The sequence below is a fragment of the Epinephelus lanceolatus genome, chromosome 13, assembly GCF_041903045.1.
Source record: "Epinephelus lanceolatus isolate andai-2023 chromosome 13, ASM4190304v1, whole genome shotgun sequence".
Taxonomy (NCBI): Eukaryota; Metazoa; Chordata; class Actinopteri; order Perciformes; family Serranidae; genus Epinephelus; species Epinephelus lanceolatus.
The window spans coordinates 17,229,052-17,248,237 of record NC_135746.1 but is presented as its reverse complement, the minus strand read 5'-3'; the positions used below and the strand labels follow the sequence as shown (position 1 = coordinate 17,248,237).

General features: G+C 40.7%; 1 protein-coding gene across 4 annotated transcripts in view; it reads left to right on the top strand.

Moving 5' to 3' along the window:
• Window positions 1–19,186, top strand: part of wasf1 (WASP family member 1) — a 116,693-nt gene that overhangs the window by 67,497 nt on the left and 30,010 nt on the right. For all 4 annotated transcript variants that reach the window (XM_078173808.1, XM_033648497.2, XM_078173807.1 and 1 more), the window contains exons 4-5: window positions 3,117–3,270; window positions 13,191–13,308. In XM_078173808.1, coding sequence (XP_078029934.1) covers window positions 3,117–3,270; window positions 13,191–13,308 — 272 coding nt within the window. The remainder of the gene's footprint in view (window positions 1–3,116; window positions 3,271–13,190; window positions 13,309–19,186) is intronic.

Genomic DNA, 19,186 nt, shown 5'->3' with positions numbered 1-19,186 from the left:
AAGGACATAAGAGGGTCAAAGTTCAGGGTGTAATGTAGTGAGAAAGTCGTATGTCCCGACTCCCGATTGTGTGCATACTGCATGCAACAGTACATACTTTTTAAGGGCAGCTGCAGTACATACTAAAAGTAAAAAGAAAAAGTATGCAATTTGGAACTCACCCTTGGACGCACCTTGGCCCTCTGTCTTGGTATATTTGTATTTTTTCCGGCACTCCACTATTTTCGTAGCTTCCTCTTGGATTCCTGCTGCTTATGGTCTGGCACCTGGTCGCTACCTTTTTACCTCCCAACCTCATCTCCACGCTGTGCCAAGGAATGTCCCAGCCACAGCAAAACAAGAAGACAAAAAGAAAACATCGACAGAGGGCAGAGTCTGCAGATAAATACACCGCCACACACTTCTAGTGGGTCATAAGTGATGCTTGAGAGGAAGTACTCTGTATCTGCATCTGTATGAGTCTATATTTTGTGTATTAGGAAAATCCTGCATAGTATAGCTTTAATAGCATTAATTTTCATTCATCAGTTTCAAGAAGAAGAAATGTGACGTGACATTTTGCAGTGGTAAGTAGCAATATAGCCCATCAATGCAATGGATGGCTAAAGTCAGGTAGACAACAAGGTCATGTGTGTGAGATCAGAGACAAACCTAGACAATAGCTGATTAATATGCACACACCACCAACTTGACAGGGGTGTGGAAAATTACTTAAGTTATGGTAGAGCACTTTCAGTGTTCTAATCTGTTAAGATGGAGGACGGCCTTCAGATTTTTCAATCATTGTAAAAAAAATCAATCAAATCAATGATGGAAAATATTCGGTTAATGCGACCTCTGTATACAGTATGTGTTTGTGTGTTTGCTGTTTAAATGGCGGCTGCAGTTTCTCCCTCGCTTTGTCATACGGAACTAAAACCACCCTCTGGCTCTTCTCCTGTTACTGCACGTCTCTCCTGGGACACCTCGCTCATCATTCTGTTTTTCTCAGAGAAGTAAAACTTTGTGTTTTTATGTGTTGTTGCTGTTTCTCCCGCTCCCCTCTGCACCACTCCTTCCTCTTTATTTGCATGTGTCCGTGTTAGTTTTATCGTCTCTCCATCTGTCTCTCCCTCTGCTCTTCAGTTCCCTCCCTCTCCTCGCCATTTACTCGTCTGTATTTCATGCGAATGTTTCCTGTATGTCAGCTCCTGCTCTTTGTTTTACTGTTAATGCCTCTTCACTCTGTCTCTGTCTGTCCCGTGTTTCCATCAGCCCGCCTCTGTTGCGTCCTCGCAGTTTTATTATCTCCCTCTTGCATTCTCCGGCCTCCTTCCTCTCTCCCAGAGTGTTACTTACCAAACCTTGGCTCGCTGATAGTGTTTGTTAATAATGATACTTCAGTGCCTCAGGTGGCTGGCCCTTCACTACACCGAGAGGCTGTGGAAGTCATTACCCAGCTGTACTGCTGCAGTGAGGAAGATCAGATTGGGGTGCTTTGTCCTTTGTACAATAAAACGACTTTATTTGTCTCATTTTATTAAGAGAAGCATTCAATAACAGTCTTGATAACTCAGCTGTTCTACTTGTTTGGTTTTAAGACATCAACTTTCTGTGCTGGGTTATCGTTCTGTATTTGATTCTGTGGTGTTCCTTTTGTTGTGTATGTGTGTGGTACAGTACAGAGGCTAATAACAGAGGACTGGAACAATACTTTTTCTATATGCCACATGGCTTTTTCAGTCTTCCTCTGGGCAGCAGTAAAGTGTATCCATTTGTTATTCCCTCATGTATAATTCAGACCTGGTTGCAACGCTCTGGATTCCTTTCCAAGACTTGCTGTTTTCTACTTGGCCTGAGTAGATTGAGGGTTAGCACAAGTGTGGTTGTGTTTCCTCTTCCCCTTAGCAATTTCTCCAACCTGTTTTTCTGAAAGCTTCAGTTTTGCAGCATTGATTTTCCTCTCTTATTCATTTGACCTCCAAAATTGTCCTGTATGAAAGGAGGGCAAGTAACCCCACAGCCGATAACAAACAAACTGAGCCCAGCGTAGCTTAGCTTGCCATGTTTGGTTTGGTTCAATTGAACTCAAGTTGGTTTGCCCCCTAAGTGCGGTTCGTTTGGGCAGGTGTGAACACAGGAATCACACTCAGGTGCGCACCAAAACAACCGGACCGAGACCTTCTTCAAGAGGTGGTCCGGTTACAAACGAATTTGTGGTGAGAACGTGTTCCGACCTGGATCTGAACCAACTGCAGTCACATGACACATTGTTTGGGTTAAACATGAGCATGTTACAGTCCTGGAGGATTATTAATGTGCACCTCCTCCTGTACTGCCTTAATATGCACATTCAGCACATCCAATGCATCAAAACATTGTTTTCTAGTTGGAGCCGCGCCTCGTTTTCAAACTGTATGGTTTGACTAAAATGAACAATGACAGCAATATAGTCCACGATGAGCAGCGCTAAAATCAACCTGCGTAGTTGTCCCTCCATTGTGACATTAGAAAGTGTCACATTTATCTTGCAAGTGTACTTTTCTTCAACATTTTGTTTACTTCCTGGATTTTTCCCGCATTGAAATTCTGATCAATCAAGAGCAGCTTTCTCGCACAAGGCATTTGATCTGGTCCGCTTGTACTCTAGGCAATTATGCAGCTTTGTAACAAAGTTAGTCCCTGATTTGGACCAAAGCAAGACAAATCTAGGTCTGAAAGCACCCTTAGTTTATCCTAGTTTAGCTTAGCTTAGACGTCATCTGTGGATTTGCTTTGAAGGGAACAGAGATTAGCCAATTAGGACAAAAATATAGCGTTAGCTCAAGGGAGGATGATTAGTGGTTTCTGGCTCCGTAACGTTGATTGTAAGTTGATGTCAAATAGTAATTTGTCAGGTGCCTCTTGCTTCTTACTTTGTATTCAGATTGTGCGTTGTTTAAAGAGCAAAAGTGGAGTTGGACACACCCTAAATCGCCTATGCCCCACAATTCAAGTACGGTCCAGAGAATCTGTTGGTTGGCAAAGGCACATGTATTCTTGTACACTGTATTCTTAAAGATCCTGTTCTAATAACTCTTCTTCTCCTCTCTCCATCTCTCTTTCCTTTTTTCTCCATCCTTCCTCCCCCTCTGCAGTGTCTCTTCAGGACATTACCATGAGGAAGGCTTTCAGGAGTTCAACCATTCAGGACCAGCAGCTGTTTGACCGCAAGTCGCTGCCCGTCCCACTGCAGGAGACCTTCCAGACATGCGAGCAGCCGCCACCCCTCAACATCCTCACGCCCTACAGGTCTGACTCCAGCCTGTTTCACTTACTTTACTAAAAGTGTTCTCCATGCTAAAAGTTAATGACAATGTGCATTTTAAAACCACTTTTTGCAAGTGAAACGATCATACAACAATAGAACATGATGGCGGACTGCCATTGTTCCATTCTTAAAGATAAACCTTATGTTACCCTCAACTGGAAGGTTTATTTGCAGCCCTTTCTCGGCGCCCATCACGGCGCTAACTTCATCAGCCTTTCATGTATTTGTCCATTTCAGCTCTCATCAGTGTGGGAAATATTAATACATTTGTGTTTTATTGACAGGCATAAAGACAGACTGATTGCACCTCACTGTATTAACACAAAAGCACCTAAATGGCCTTGAATGTTGGCTGTTATTTGACTCATTCTTTTGTATTATACTTCTGCCTGTCTCTACAAAAGCCTTTATTAATGGTAATGCTCACAATGATGCACCACACAGCGAGAAGACACCCTGAGCTTGGCCGCAACTGCTAATAGATACAAAGTTTAATTTTGCATGTACTGGAAGGCTTGTGCATCTTGGTTGGTATATTCTTATTGGCAGGCTTGTGACTCTTTCACTCCAGGCATCTCTCTTGGCTCTCGAGTGTTGAGCCAGTCGAGCAGAGCGATAGAGAAAGTCATCTGAAGATGAATAATCCATAAAAAGCTCTGCTGGCCAGCACTCCCTCCCTTTTATTCCTCGGCCTTCTCAGCCAGCTGCTTTCTCACTCCTTTTTTTATTTTCCCCTTTCACTCCATTTTCTCTCGTCCAGCATCTTACATGACCTGTCTCTGTGTAATACTGTCACCCTGACCAAGCCAGTCGGAGAACGTTACAGGCCAAACACAATCTTTTTATTTTTCTCTGTGTGTGAAGACAAGTACACACGCACTGCAGGAAGACAGGTGTAGGCTGTGGTATTTAAATCTGTCGTAGGTGTGTTTTTAACGTCTAGGCCTTGACATGGCCAAGTGAAAGGCAGGTGTGGGCGTCTGCCTTGCTGACATTATATCCCCATCTTACTTTATATGTCTTGTTTTGTGCCGGCTGAAGGCTACACGTCAGGTTTTATTCAGACAAGGATTAATGGTGAGTTGAACTAGACATAAAAACATGTACTATGTAAGCCTTAAGGTCATTTCCCAGGCTGGTTGGAATTGCCCTCACCTCTCCTTGAACAACAACTGATAGAGCACCCCTGTGCGCATGGTGCAGTACAGTGGATTATCTATTAAAGAGGACAGCTGCTCCACTGCTGTGTCCATGAGAAGGATATAGTGTGTGTATGTGTATTAATATAGGGCTGTTACTAGCTATTAATTTCAGTATCAATTAACCTGAGGGTCATTGTGTTAATTGGTTAATCATTTAGCTTATAAAAAGGTGATGCCCTCAAAATCTAATCTGGAGTATCCATTCTGTCTTAAAGGAACAGTGTGTAGGATACAGTGGCATCTAGCAGTGAGGGTTGCAGATTGCCAAGTGTGAGCTCCCGGTTAGGATTCCGTCAGTGTTCAGTGTTCAGAAGGTTTTAACTAGGAGCTGAATTAGACAAGGGGATTAAAACTGGTAAAAACATGTCCGATAACGTAAGATCCAGATGTTTGCGAGGTTTTTACTGGAAGCCGATTATCTGCAGAGGTCTCTTCCACTCCAAAGCAAACAGACTTAGGGCCAAATTCACAAAGAATGAACTGCGGCCGCTGATAGCACCTTGAATTGCACTTCACTTGCACCCGCAGTTTGCTCCATCTTAACGTCCTATTCACAAAGGATATTGCGCTAATGATATACCAGCGCAAACACGGCCACAAAGTTTGGCAGCTGAGTGCAGTTTGCCCCTGATTGCAATAAGCCACACATGGCAAAGTATAAATGCTGGCTTTGCGCCAAGAACACCGTGGCAGAACAATGGCAGACTTTGTTTGGCAAAGTACTGAATACTGTATACCCTCATGTAGTGATGTCTGCTGGTGAGTCAGTCTAACAGTGTCGGATGGGTTGAGGCTGTGGATTTGACCAAGTTTGACCACTTTATCATTATTCCCTCTCACTTGTAGCTGTTTTTTCGTTATCTTTTGAATTTAATATGAATTATGGAACCGTTTTTGTTCACGTTTCCCCTGTTTCGTAAAATAAATTATTGAAAGTTGCTTTTGACGTGCGTGACAGAAGTGCGTTTTGAGAACAACCGCAGACTGTCACCTGTTCAACGCATCAGTATCATTAAAGTAATAATGATTATAATAATAATGTCAAAATATTATTTACAGGCTGATTTAACAGACGATCACTGCTGCCACGATCACTGGAAAGTCTGGGCGAGAGGCTTCCACAAAGGAGCGCCCAATTTGCACCAGCTATCTAAAGACGTTATTTACTTCACTCAAACTGCGTGTGGCTATTAGCGCTGGTGGTAGTGAATTAGACGTTGTTTATCAATGAGGCTCATTTGCATAGAAAGGGGCAATTTTTGCGCCAAATATATGCATATTACCTCATTTAAATACGTGCAAATAACACCAGAGCACCGAGATGCAATCTGCTTGGCAGCGCAGTTAGTGGAGCATTTCACCCTCTGCGCGTGCTTTGTGAATTAGACGGTATCTGTTTGCTCCATTTTTACCGGTTTAGCGGCCGCAAAAGCCACGCAGTCCTTTAGTGAATTCGGCCCTTAGTGGTTTAAACCAGTACGAACACTGAAATAAGCAGTGTCACGTTAAAAATTTGTGTTTTTCTGATGCTGTTTGGCTAGTTGTGGAGGGGCTGCTAACTACATTAGCGACGCAAAAACGTGGAGGGCCCTTAAATTTTCGTACAAGACAGAAAAGCAGGAAATCATCACATTTAAGAAACTTGAACCATTTTTGCTTTAAGTGTGGTTCATGCACCACTGATGGTACAGGAGTGCCCTCTAGTGATACACGGTGGAATCTATGAAATAACTTTTAAAATTTGAAAGATAAGATGCTATAAAATACTACAATATTTCGAATTTAAGTACTTAAAAATCCCTGAAATTGTAATTTTGAGTAAGTTTTGCCTTTCGTAATATTTTGATTTCGATATCAGCCTGCTACATTTAAATTTTTTTTTTTAATTTAATTTTATATACTTTATTAATCCCCGAGGGGAAATTCAATTTTTCACTCTGTAGTCAATTACACACAGGTCTGAACACACACATGCACAAACTGGACCTATACATGCAGTAAGTGGAGAGATGTCAGAGTGGGGCTGCCCATGACAGGCGCTCCGAGCGGTTGGGGGGTTCAGTGCCTTGCTCAGGGGCACCTTGGCAGTGCCCAGGAGGTGAACTGGCACCTCTCCAGCTACCAGTCCACGCTCCATATTTTGGTCCGGATGGGGACTTGAACAGGCGACCCTCCGGTTCCCAACCCAAGTCCCTATGAACTGAGCTACTGCTGCTTGTCACGTTAATTAATGTTGCATGTACATACATCCAGTACAAGCTAAAAGTTGATGGCAAGACAGTAAGCGGAGGTAAAGCAAATTTAAAAAACATTGCAATTGTAGCTCCAAACAGGAACTATAGAAGTGCAGACCAGTTGGAGAATATTGCAAGCGACCCTGTTGAAACTGAAGTGGACAACAAATAACAGAGCACAAGTGATAGCTGGTACTTATTAAGCAGTGCCAGTTAAGTTTTCTCAACACCTGATAAAGAGCTGGCGCTTGCAGTGTGTGAGTTGTGTAGAAGAGTTTAAGTGCTTGTATTAGTGCAACTCCTTTGTACAGCGTGGCTGACAACAGTTATCAATAAATAATCTTCTGTAGGAGTGCATGATAATGGATTTTTTTCAATACCCAATATATCGATATACAACAAATACCGATTTTGATACATCCACTTTTTTCCCTATCTAATTTTAGTGATCATCAAGTCTCTTCTGAAGTGGAATAAACATCATATTACGCATTAATACTCTTATTGTGATAGCTCACCAGCAGATGGACACATGAAATACAATACTCTTCAATGTATGAAATATTCATTCATTGTGCAAATTAAGAAAAAGCATGTTGTCCGATTCATTTTAGAGCCAATATTGGCTGCTACTGATGCCCATATTATCCTGCATCACTTATCTTGTGATTAGGAAAAAACCTGTCTCTTATGTAAACTGTCAGTAGCTGAGCAGTGTAGACCTATGATACTGTATTTGAAAGTTGGTCATAGTGATGGTTCTTGAAGAGCCTAATATTTTTTAAGGTGGTACGGGGTGTAAAAAGATTGAGAATCACTGATTTAAACAATCACTTGATTATTAAAATTGAGCTCTTAAGTTAACTAAACTAGAATTCTCATTAAGATAGATTTGCTGTAGTTCAGCTTCTGTCAGTGTGGAGTTATCTGTAGCTTGCAAAGTTATGCCTTCCAAGTAGCTTCCCCAATCCAATTAATTTGAGCTATAACAATTAGTTGATAACTGACATAGCTCTAATTAATAGTATTGGTGAAGCTACTTGGAAGGCATACCTTTGCAAGCTACAGTACAGATAACTCATAGTTGCAATACAAAGTTGAAAAAGTGAAAAAAATATTATTATTATTATTATTATTATTATTATTATTATCATTGTGTAGTTAGTTAGAACACCACTTCTCCTTTTCTTTCCCATCCTCTCCTCTCCTCTCCTCTCCTCTGCACACATCACACCAGGACGCTCCCCAGGATGCCTACCCAGGCTGTTATTTCTCAGATCCACCCTGAACACAGCTGCTCTGCTCTCTCCCTCCTTCCATCTCCCTTTCGTACACATAAGTAGCAAAAACACACACAAACACGCGCCTCAAATATACACAGAGTGAATACCATGCATAATGATTTACACAAACACCCAAATACGACCCACAGTGCTCTCACACTACAGTAGCTCTCTCTCCAACCTTGCCTTATCCCATTGTTGAATTCTGTTTTCTTCCCTTTGTTGTGTTGCATATCATTAAACTTTCCACTCTCGCCTTTTGAAGCCTTTTCCTTTTCATGTTCTGTGTTCTTGCTCCTATCGTTGTCATCATCAAATAATTGCCTCCCAAAGCGTGGCCGGCACTTGGTGAAGGCAGCCAAGTTCAAATTTGGACCTCTGAATGGTTACGATACACCCAATATTTCTTATTTTCAGTGTCAAAGGAAACCTGAAATGCCCTTATATGTGCCCGTCAGTCCTGTACAGAAATATTTTTGACGGACAGAGGAGTTACCGGGTTTATTTGTATCACATGTCTGAATGTATCTGTGCTCGTTTGCGGAAATAAATGAGAGCGGTGATTTGGATCAATATTGTTTGCTCTCTGCAGGAGAACACCTGGTATTGATGTTAATTAGGTCATACGTAGACTGCAGGGTGCCAGAAATAGCTCCTCTCACTTTGCAGCTCCATTTGGTGTTTCCACCGAAAAAGAAAAAAAAAAAAAAACATTTTCCCATTGGACCTAAAACCTTTTCAGTAATTAAAGAACTTAACCTGTGTTTTAACCGGATGAACCAGAAACTATATTTAATTCTCCTGTGGTAGTTTGAGGTGCCAAAGCAGCCCAGTTGCCAGATAAAATGTTGGCATTGTATATTTCTTCAAACCACAGATATGTTACATCTGCATGTTTAGTTTATAACATAAACCAAGCTGCAGACAGCAGCACACCACTGTTTGAGACCAACAAAATCAGAGGTTCTTTTACAAGAGGTTGGGGCATGTTTGTAGCGACCAAACCTGGTCTCTTTAAATGAAAGGTGGTGGCAATTTCAACCACCTTTGTTTGAGAAGAGGTTGGGGCATTTCTAGCCATGTTTGTAGCAACCACACTGGTTTTCTTTTAATAAGAGTTCAGGACATTTCCAGCTGTGTTTGTAGGGACAAAACAAGATCTTTTTAAATGAGAGGTCATGGAAATTTCAAATGTGTCTGTAGTGACCAAACTGGGTCTTTTTTTAATGAGAGGTCAGGATATTGCCAGTCATATCTGAAGCAACCAAAATGGTCTTTTTAAACGAGAGGCAGGGGCATTTTCAGCCGTGTTTGTAGCAACCAAACTGGGTCTTTTTTTAACAAGAGTTCGGGACATTTCCAGCGGTATCTGTAGCAACCACACTGGATTTCTTTTAATAAGAGGTCTGGGCATTTCCAGCTGTGTTTGTAGTGCCCAAACCAGGTCTTTTGAAAATGAAATGGTCGTGTTAATTTCAAACCGGGTCTTTTTCAGTGAGAGGTCAAGACATTGCAAGCATATTTGTGGCAACCAAACTGAGTCTTTTTTAATGAGAGGTAAGGACATTTCAAGCCATGTTTGGAGCAATCAAGTTTAGTATACAAAGACAGACCATTGGTGTTTTTCCGAACCAAAAACAAGTGATTTTTGTGTCTAAACCTAACTATGCTTTAATGACAGCATTGTCACAACATAAAATTGAAGTTTCAACACATTCGCTACATATTAAAAGTACAAATCTAACATAATTTTTTTTAACAAGAGTTTGGGGCATTTCCTGCCGTGTTTATAGCGACCAAACTAGGTCTTTTGAAAAGGGGAGGCCGGGGCATTTGCTTTGGTGTCCAGCCATGTTTGTAATGACCAAATTGGGTATTTCTTTAATCAGAGGTCTGGACATTTCCAGCCGTCATTGTAGCAACCAAACCAGATCTTTTTTTAATGAGAGGTCAGGACATTTCCAGCCGTGTTTGTAGCGACCAGATTGGGCATTTCTTTAATTAGAGGTCTGGACATTTCCAGCCATCATTGTAGCGACCAACCCAGGTCTTTTTAACAAGAGGCTTGGGCATTTCCTGCTGTGTTCGTATCGACCAAGTTGTTCTTTTTTTTTCTTTTAACTTTAACTTAACTCTCTTAAAGACATTTCAGGACATTTCCAGCCATGGTTGAAAGAGTGCAGACAACATATCCACTACATATTAAATATATAAATGTAACATATCCGTGGTTTGCTGAAACATATATTAATATTGAGTGGAGTTTGCAAGGCTGAATGTTGAATGTTGGCTGCCACCGATTGTGTCCAGCTTTATTCACAATGTAAGGAAACAAGAATTTAACCTTGTTTGTAATTGAAGATGTTCTCAAGGCTGCAGCCTTTAACAGGCTTTCCACATACTGAAACTGATCTGTTGTAAATAATAAACATGGAAAGAAAGACATTTGGAAACGGCCAAGAAAGACATCAGCGGGGCAATTAACCAGACTTATCCCTGTTATTGTTATGAAATGACATTTCGGGACAGCGTGTGTAGGCGTTCGTGTATGATAATTTTCGTGTCAAGAGGGACCTTTTGATGTGATAACTACCTGTGATTGTCAGAAGTCCTTTTCCATTTTCCTCCCTATCATCACGGCACTGTTCTCCCCAGTGACCACCAACCACAAAGGCTTCTGTCGAGAGCGGAGCAGAGTTGAGAGGGAATAAATGATAACGCAGGGCATTATTAGCTATTATTCATGGAAAATAGTAAACAGATATGATTTCTTGAAGAAAAGAAGGCTGAGACAGGCAAGGGCAGGACTCGGGAAAAGAAAAATGATTATTATTGAACCTTTTCCCCACTCTCTATTTTTCAGGGTTGTCCAAACTCTGTTGCAGCTGCCTCCTGCATTTTAAGAGCTAAAAGACCCATTTGTAGCAGTGTAATTTTGTTCTCCCCTCCGCCCTTGTCAGCCTATCCTTTATGTAGAGCTGAAACCATTAGCTTAATTGATTAGTCCATCAACAGAAAATTATTCAGCAACTATTATGATGATAAAATAATTGTTCGAGTCGTTTTTCAAGCAAAAAAGGCCAAACATTTCCTGGCTCCAGCTTCTCAAATGTAATAATGTGCTGCTTTTATCAGTCTTACATTATAGTAAAATGACTATTTTTGGGGGTTTAGACCGTTGGTCAAATAAAACAAGACATGTGAATAGGTCACCCTGAACTATGGGTAACCGTGATGAACATTTTTCACCATTATAAGTAATTAAGAATATAATTGGCTTATTGAATCAATACTGACATTAATGGTTAGTTGCAGCCCTACTTGTGATTTGCAGTGTAAAAAAAAAAAAAAGTGCAAAAAGATGCTGCATTGCTCTTTCAAATGGAAAAGTCAGATATTATAAAATGTTTTACAGAAAAGGTATAAAGCTGAATTACAAGTGTGTATCATGTAGGGTCCAGTGTTAGATTTTAGTCTGTTTACCTTTTAATTTTAGTTAATGTTTTAGTCATAATTTTCTCAGACAGTATCATAAATTTCAGTTTTCCTTTATTGGTCACATGAAGGTTAATACAGGTTCAGTGGTTCGATGAAATGTATTAGTGCGAGAGAAGGGGTCAGCTCAGAAATAAAAGCACAAGTAAATTTCAGGATAAAATAAGATCAAGGATAGACTAAGATTTGAAGAAGAAATGAACAGAAAATGCCAAAGGATATTTCTCCTGGCTGTAAAAATTCCAATGAGTGATACGATTACCTTGAATTATGTGTTAAGTCATCTAGGCTGAGAATGTCACTGACTTACAGTATTTTTAATAACACATATTATTACTGAGGTCTTCTGACTCTGGTCTTCTGAAATCTGATTTATTAAATCAGCAGTTTCTAAAATGAAGTTTAATTAAATTAATCCCAAGCATTAGCTGGGAAACATCATTCACTATACATGGAGCTAAAACTCACACTGAAATGAAGCATCATGTTACTTTATGCTGCCTTGTTATAACAAGGGAGTTCATTTAAATATGGCTGCCTACTCACTGATCCATTTAACAATATGTTATTGGAGCGAGGCAAGCTAATGCTAACGTGACTGGTTAAATAGGAAAACAGAAACAGTACAAAAGACACGCACATTCCCAACGTCCAATGGAGAGGGTACTGGACCAAAGAAACATCTAGCAAAGTAGAAAACAAATAAGTCCGCACACTAAGTAGCTCCTGTCAAGACAGATTTTAATACAGAGTGATGTTTCAGGCCTACAGCTTGTCCTCAGTCTTCTGATAAATGACAGAAAGTCGCCATCTTAAATAACTACCCAATAGGAAAACAACCAATGCTCTGAGCTGGCTACTGTGACCTAACTTAGATTTCATACCAAACACAGGCAACTACTTTGTGTCATCTTTACTCATTCGGGCATAATGACTGGAGATTTTACCATAACTTTTGTTGATAGTACTTTTTTTCATTCACCTTTTTTATAGTCATGAAACAAAACGCAGTTAACAAATACTGTCAACAGGGTTCCCATGGTCATTGAAAACCTGGAAAAGTCTTAGAATTTCACATTCACATTTTCCAGGCCTGGAAAAGTCATGGAATTAGTAAAAATTACAGAAAGTTTTGAAAAAGTCATGGATTTTCTTTTTTTGTGGAACGACATTGTTGCAGTAATCTTCCATGGATAACTTTCCATGTAATGTAGCATAATGGCAAATTTATTTTTTGTAGCCGTTAAAGTAACATTGCCCTAATATCCGTCGATGAGTGACATTTTGTTGACCATCGCTTATGTTTCCTCATTTTCTCCCTGTGTTTCCTCCTCTCTTTCTTCATGCATGCTGGCTAGCTTAAATAATGTTGAATAGAGTTTGGATCTGATATGTTTGTAAAATGTGTGGCAAGAAAAAAGTCTTGGAAAGGTTTTGGAATTTTGTCCATGAAAATGTGCGGGAACTATGTGTCAAAATTTTCATTGACAAAATGAACACTGAATGTGCCTATTATTTTCTCAGCTATGGATGAATCATTTTGTCCATAAAATGTCAGAAAGTTATCTTCAAATGTCTTGTTTTCTCCAGTAAACGTATCCAGTTTATCATTTATGACAGCAGATATTCTTCGGCATGCCAACCAAAATCTAACAATATTTCTTTGTCTTGTTTTGTCCCTCTGCAGGGACGATGGAAAAGAGGGTCTGAAGTTCTACACCAATCCATCCTACTTCTTCGACCTGTGGAGGGAGAAGATGCTGCAGGACACAGAGGACAAGAGGAAGGAGAGGCGGAAACAGAAGGTATGTCGGAACAATCACACGCACAGAGTCCTGTCAGTGCACACAGTACACATAATACCTTCTCTTCATGCAGCGAGTCAGGCCTGTTGGATTCTTTGGTTGCTGAGATAGATCAAGGTGTTTGTGATGAGCAGTGGGCTGTGAATGTATGAACACTGACGCCATTTTCCCACTGGACCAAAAAACCTACTAATACCCCTTTTCACCAAAAGTATGCGTGTATGCAGGGTTTTTTTTAAGGCGAGTATGCCTTCCTGTTTAGGCATACGTTGATGCCACGGACAGACCAGAGAACAGGCTAAAAGTAGGCAGCAGGAGGCAAGAAAACGTTACTTCTTTTTACTTCTTTTAATTTCTTACTCAGTCTGTCTTTCAAACTCGGTGCAGACTAATTATGATCAATGTTTAAGTGCTGCTTGTGCGAAGACAGATGGTGTTTTGTGACGGCGCGTCTTTGCATTTTGCCAGTTATGGGGCTAAAATTAGCACATTCACCTGGGTGTCATGTTCCTATCGATGCTGATTGGAGCTGGAGGCGATAAATACCCGTGACTATTGTGAATGTGATAAAAAACATTCGCATTGCATAAAAAGCCAGATGTTAGCAGGTGTTTGTGGGTTTTTTGTGCAGTGGGAAAGGGGCTAAAGACAGGCCAGAAAACAGTTACTGTCACAGGTAAGGCCTTTGCACACTGAGTCCATTTTTTCATCCGAGATTGTCGCACGTCTAAAAATAAATATGTCTGATCTTTCATTCGTCATTGACACTTCCGGAACAGGTTCGGTTTTTTGTGTTTTTTGCATCCGTCAGAAGCATTCAGAAAGGTTTGACCAAGAATCAGTGAAGAAAATGTAAAGCAGCATGGAGGCCAGTGAAAATGTTAGGTGGGTTATTTCTTCATACATCTATTACTTACTTAGTCTCTCTCTCAAAATCATGTTGGTATTTTGTGGCGCGCCGTCATGTTAGTGGGGTATTTTGTGCAGCGGGAAAGGTCTCAACACCCACCAACATCTGGCTTTTGTATCTCATGGAAAAGGTTACATTTGGCATTCACTGTCAGGACAAATGACTCTGCAGCCGTCATGGGTGTTAATCGGCCCCAGCTCCAAATGGCTCCGATTGGCAGTGATGGAAATAACGACACGTATGACAAGTGGATGCGCTACTTTTAGCCTGTTTGCCACAAAATACTGTCCATCTTTGTCCAAGAAGCACTCAAACATTGTTCAAAATTTAGTTGGCTCCAAGTTTGAGAAAGAGACTGAATAAGTAGATAGGAGCCACTTTGGTGACGTCGAACGTACCACACCAGAAATAAAAACAGAAAGGCACACTCATCTGATGCAGAGCTGGCAAACAGAAAGCAGTTTATCGCCTATTTTCAACAGGGTTTCCTGCGTTTTAAAAGCTGCATTTTAGTGGAAAAAAAAGGTCTGAGGTTAGCGAGTAGGAAGACATGAAGCGAACGAGAGGCTTCCCGCAGTCTCCACGGATACAGGTCGATGTGTCCTGCTTGAATAAACTGACAGTGTGATTCACAGGCCTGGCTTCATACCATGTAGTCTAATGCATTAATTAGCCACCATTCAGATTAATCAGCTCTTCCTCCAGTCAGCCCTCTTAGTTATTACTTGTGTGATCATTACATCTAATTAATGGGAGCATCTGCTGTTCACTTGCCCCCGCACTGTGTGCCATCTCTCTGCCTCTCGACGCACACACACGTAACCTCACATGGAAGTTCTGCACACACACATGCAATTTTGACATTGGATTTTCAATCACACAGACACACAAATATTAAATAAAAGAGCTTTTGTACAAGCCCCTTTCCCACATCAAATGCAGAGCTTTAACCCCCTCCTCAAAATAGCGGGGTTTCCCACCCTCAGCATCAGGAGCTCTAATCAGCACCAGCTTGCTTTCCCCAGCGTGGGAAGCAGGGCGTGCTCCACATCTTGCCCCCTCACAGTCAATCACGGCTTATTACAGTCATGTCAATGAGGAGTAGGGAGAGTGATTTTCCGCTGAGTTTGAGCGGATGAAGACGATATAATTTGCTGGTTATGAGGTTTTTAATTATTGTGGGAACAGCGTGGAGAGGACAGAGGGCGAGTTTAGCCAAGAATCAGTTGGGAGGATGTAAAATTAAGGATATTTATTTGCGGTTGTTTTCTGGTTTAGCATCCATCACCTTTATGATGCCGCAATAAACAAACCTGGATTTTTTTTTTTAAAAGTGAAAGCTCATTTACAGCAGCACAAAGACCTTATGTGCTTCAGAGGGTTACGTTGATATGACCGCTCGTAGCTGAAGCTCATTCCAATGATTTCATTCTAATTAAAGCCCCGGGTGGGCTCAGCTTGTAAAGCCATGTTCATTTCCCTCCTCTCCACGCTGGCAGTTAGACAGACCCCATGGAAAGGCCTAGAGGACATTCACAGGGAGAGCAGGATGGATTAGAGGAATTACGCACACATATTTGTTGGTTTGCGTAACCATTGTGGTGGATAAATGGTCTGAATGAGGATCAGGGTAAATACAGTGTGGAGAGGATGCGTGTGTGTTTATGGACAGTGTGCAGAATCAGACATTTAAAGGGTGAAGGATGGAAAAATGATCACACGCTCACGTGGGTGAAATTTACGTTGTAAGTAATTGATAGATTTACACTTCATCACTTAGCTCGTTGAGTGGTTCTGCCACATCACCTCAATGTGCCTCTCAGTCACGGTGTTCATGAAGTGTGTGTGTTTGCTGCGGTGTATTACGTAGACTCTTTGTACTCCACCGTATTATTTCAGCAGAAGATTACAGGTATCGTCTAAATCATTCTCTGCTTCTCAACTTCTAAATATTTTCTATTTAATGACAGTTTTACTTTTGCTAACTCACACACAGAGATACACACAGGCATGGAAAAGCACAGACAAATACTTAAAACAGATCTAAATCGACCATGATCTGCCGTGCAGCTGCAGTGTTGGGGACCTGACAGGCCGTGCCACCTGTCAGTCAGCGTGACGCTATCTGAGATTGGCTGCCAACACATTTTGTTCCGTGATGGACAATGTTCCAGCTCTGCCCCGCTTTTTCTCTCTTCCCTAAAGTCTGACTTCTCTCTTTCTTTCACACTCATCTTACTGTTTTCCAGACACCTTTACATTATTAGTTATTGTTCAGTAATATGGTTGAAATTAATATTAAAACACAAATAGAAACATTTTTAGATATCAATATATCAAGGTTTCCATTGGTGCAGGTCCATGTGTCCTAGAAGATTTCAATGTCCCAGACAAATGGGAGAAATTCCCATTCAAACACAGTTGATAGGCAGCCTTGAAAGAATGTCATCAACAAAGCACACAGGTTATAATATTTCTTATTGCTTATACATTATATAAAGTGCCCCAGGGATGACATTTTTTGTAGAGTGATGTTGAAGTTAGTGTCACCCTATCTCCCCCGTCAAAAAGCCAATGGAATCTTCCCATAGGATTTTGGAGTATTGCAGAAAATAAGCTCTGTAGGAAACTAATGTTTATGATACTTACACATTTTTTCCAGCACGATAACATTCACAAATGAACACCACTTTTATAATTTTTATAGCCTAAATGAAATAATCAAAAGTAAAAACCTAATGTTAAGCTATAAATGAACTACAACATGGTCGCATGACTAATGTGGCCACCACAGTGATGACCTTCTTTAGTCTCATTTAGCCACTTGTTAGCAACCACCATTTTTAAGACAAATAAAACCTTCAAAGTTCACAAGTGGGGTATTTACTGGCGTGTTTTATGTCGTAGAACAAAAAATGAAAAGTCTCTCAAGCTTGGTTGAAACTAGGGCATTAACGACTTTGATTTTTTTCAGGTCGACTTATCTGTCAATAAAGTCTAAGTCGAGTCGAGTCATTTGATGACGTCATCACACGGCGGAGGAAAGGAAATCTCCACACGTGATGTGTGTCTGTCACTCTCAAGGCCCGAACATACTTGAGCGCACTTCCGTGTTGTAGTTTCCTGTAAAAATGTCCGTGAAAAATCCCCGCGATGTGAAAAAATACATGCCGAGCAGTCACATGGTCCGCACGGTCGTAAAATCTGAGCTTTGCGCGCACAGGGCTTGCGGACATCCGCTTTGAGTCCGCGCGGACCTCCGCGGAGTCCGTTCTGCATACGTTCCACCCGAGTATGTTCGGGACTTCAGGCGTTTTCTCAGGCCTATCACCTTCTACGTTCTCTGCAGCCATGTCTCTTGTCTTGTTGTGGTCTTGTGTTAATTTCCCCTCTACGCGCCAAGCAACGTTACCGCCCTTTTTATAAAGTGACTATGACTATTGGTTAAGTCAAGGATAAAGTATCAGCGTAAGCCAATCAGAGGCAGCGACTGCATTCCGTACACAAGCACAGAGAGAGAGAGAGGGAAAAAACACACAACTTGTCGACTCCTCCCGGGGGGTGTTGACTTGTGCCACTGACATCGACACGTCGACAAATCGACTTTTCTGTTAATGCCCTAGTTGAAACACAGACCTTATTTTATTTTTGGTTTTATTAAACCAAAAACAAATCCAAAAAAACTATGAGCCAAGGGTACCGGGAGTGCAAAGACGCTAACTCATTTCCAGGTTTTAGAACTCAGTCCTGGGGTACTCTATTCCAAATAAAATAAGGCCCGTCAGTAGAATTACTTGCATAATAACGCTGCTTCAAAAACTAATAAATAAGTATAACGCTAGCTTATGCTCGTTTGGGCAATCGACTTTACACAGTGTTCCAACTGAATGTGACCTGAGCAAGCAACAGCGACAAAATCAATTTGATTGCATTGTTGTCTATTAAAATGCCTTACCTGGCCTATATCTGATTCTGACATTCTCAGAGGGAATCATTTTCACCGCACATTATGACCAGAGATATTTAAATATGTTGAACTTCAACAGAATGTCCGGGAGGGAAAAAAGGAATTATATACCCTGCAGTATGTATGTGACAATACAGGACATGTATGTAAAGCCACATATAACATTATGCAATTGACATTTAATGCAATTAAAAGTATACGCAATGTGTTCCAGACAAGACTCATCAAATGTAAAGTACAAAACCTGCTAGTTCATCACGCTTTGTAAAATGCAGTATGATGATCATCACAATATGATCCCACCAAAAGTCACTTAACAATAATGTTCAATTCTGGCAAAGCTTTGTAATGAAGTATTTTTAAACACAGAAAACTTGTAAATATGCTGTGCATATTGTATGGCTATAAAAGCAGAACTGTTTTTCGATCTCCCATCACATTCACTGAGGTCACATTTTTTAAAAAAAAAAAAAGTAAAAAATAAAAAGGTAGGGAAGAAGAATACAAGAAGGGTAACCTTAAAAAATAAGAATGCAGAAGATGTACATGGTAGGTCCATACCAAATAGATCGAAGCTTCAAAGCTTTATTCATAACGTTGATATTCAAATTCTTAATCAACATTAAAAGGCTTTTTTTTTTTGCATGTCTATTCATTCTGTTTAAACCCCGTATTTCATCCTGTGTCCAAACTGTATGCGACACGAACAAGCATCAGCAACAAAATTAGCTTGATTGCATTGTTTTCTTCTTGAATGTCCTACCTGGACTGGGCTTTTTTGAGCTGAACCTCTGTCAGACACTGTGTTTCTATTTATTCCTGTGTTTTACTTTAAAAGCACCACAATGAATGAGGAACAGCTGATTTGCAAAGATGAAATGAGGAGCTATTTCTATGATACCTTCTCATTTCACAAGAAAAACCTAAATAAAGTGGCAGCTGGCTGGAGGGAGATTGACAGGCAGCTGAATGTTTCTGGTAAACTATCATGGCTAATAACA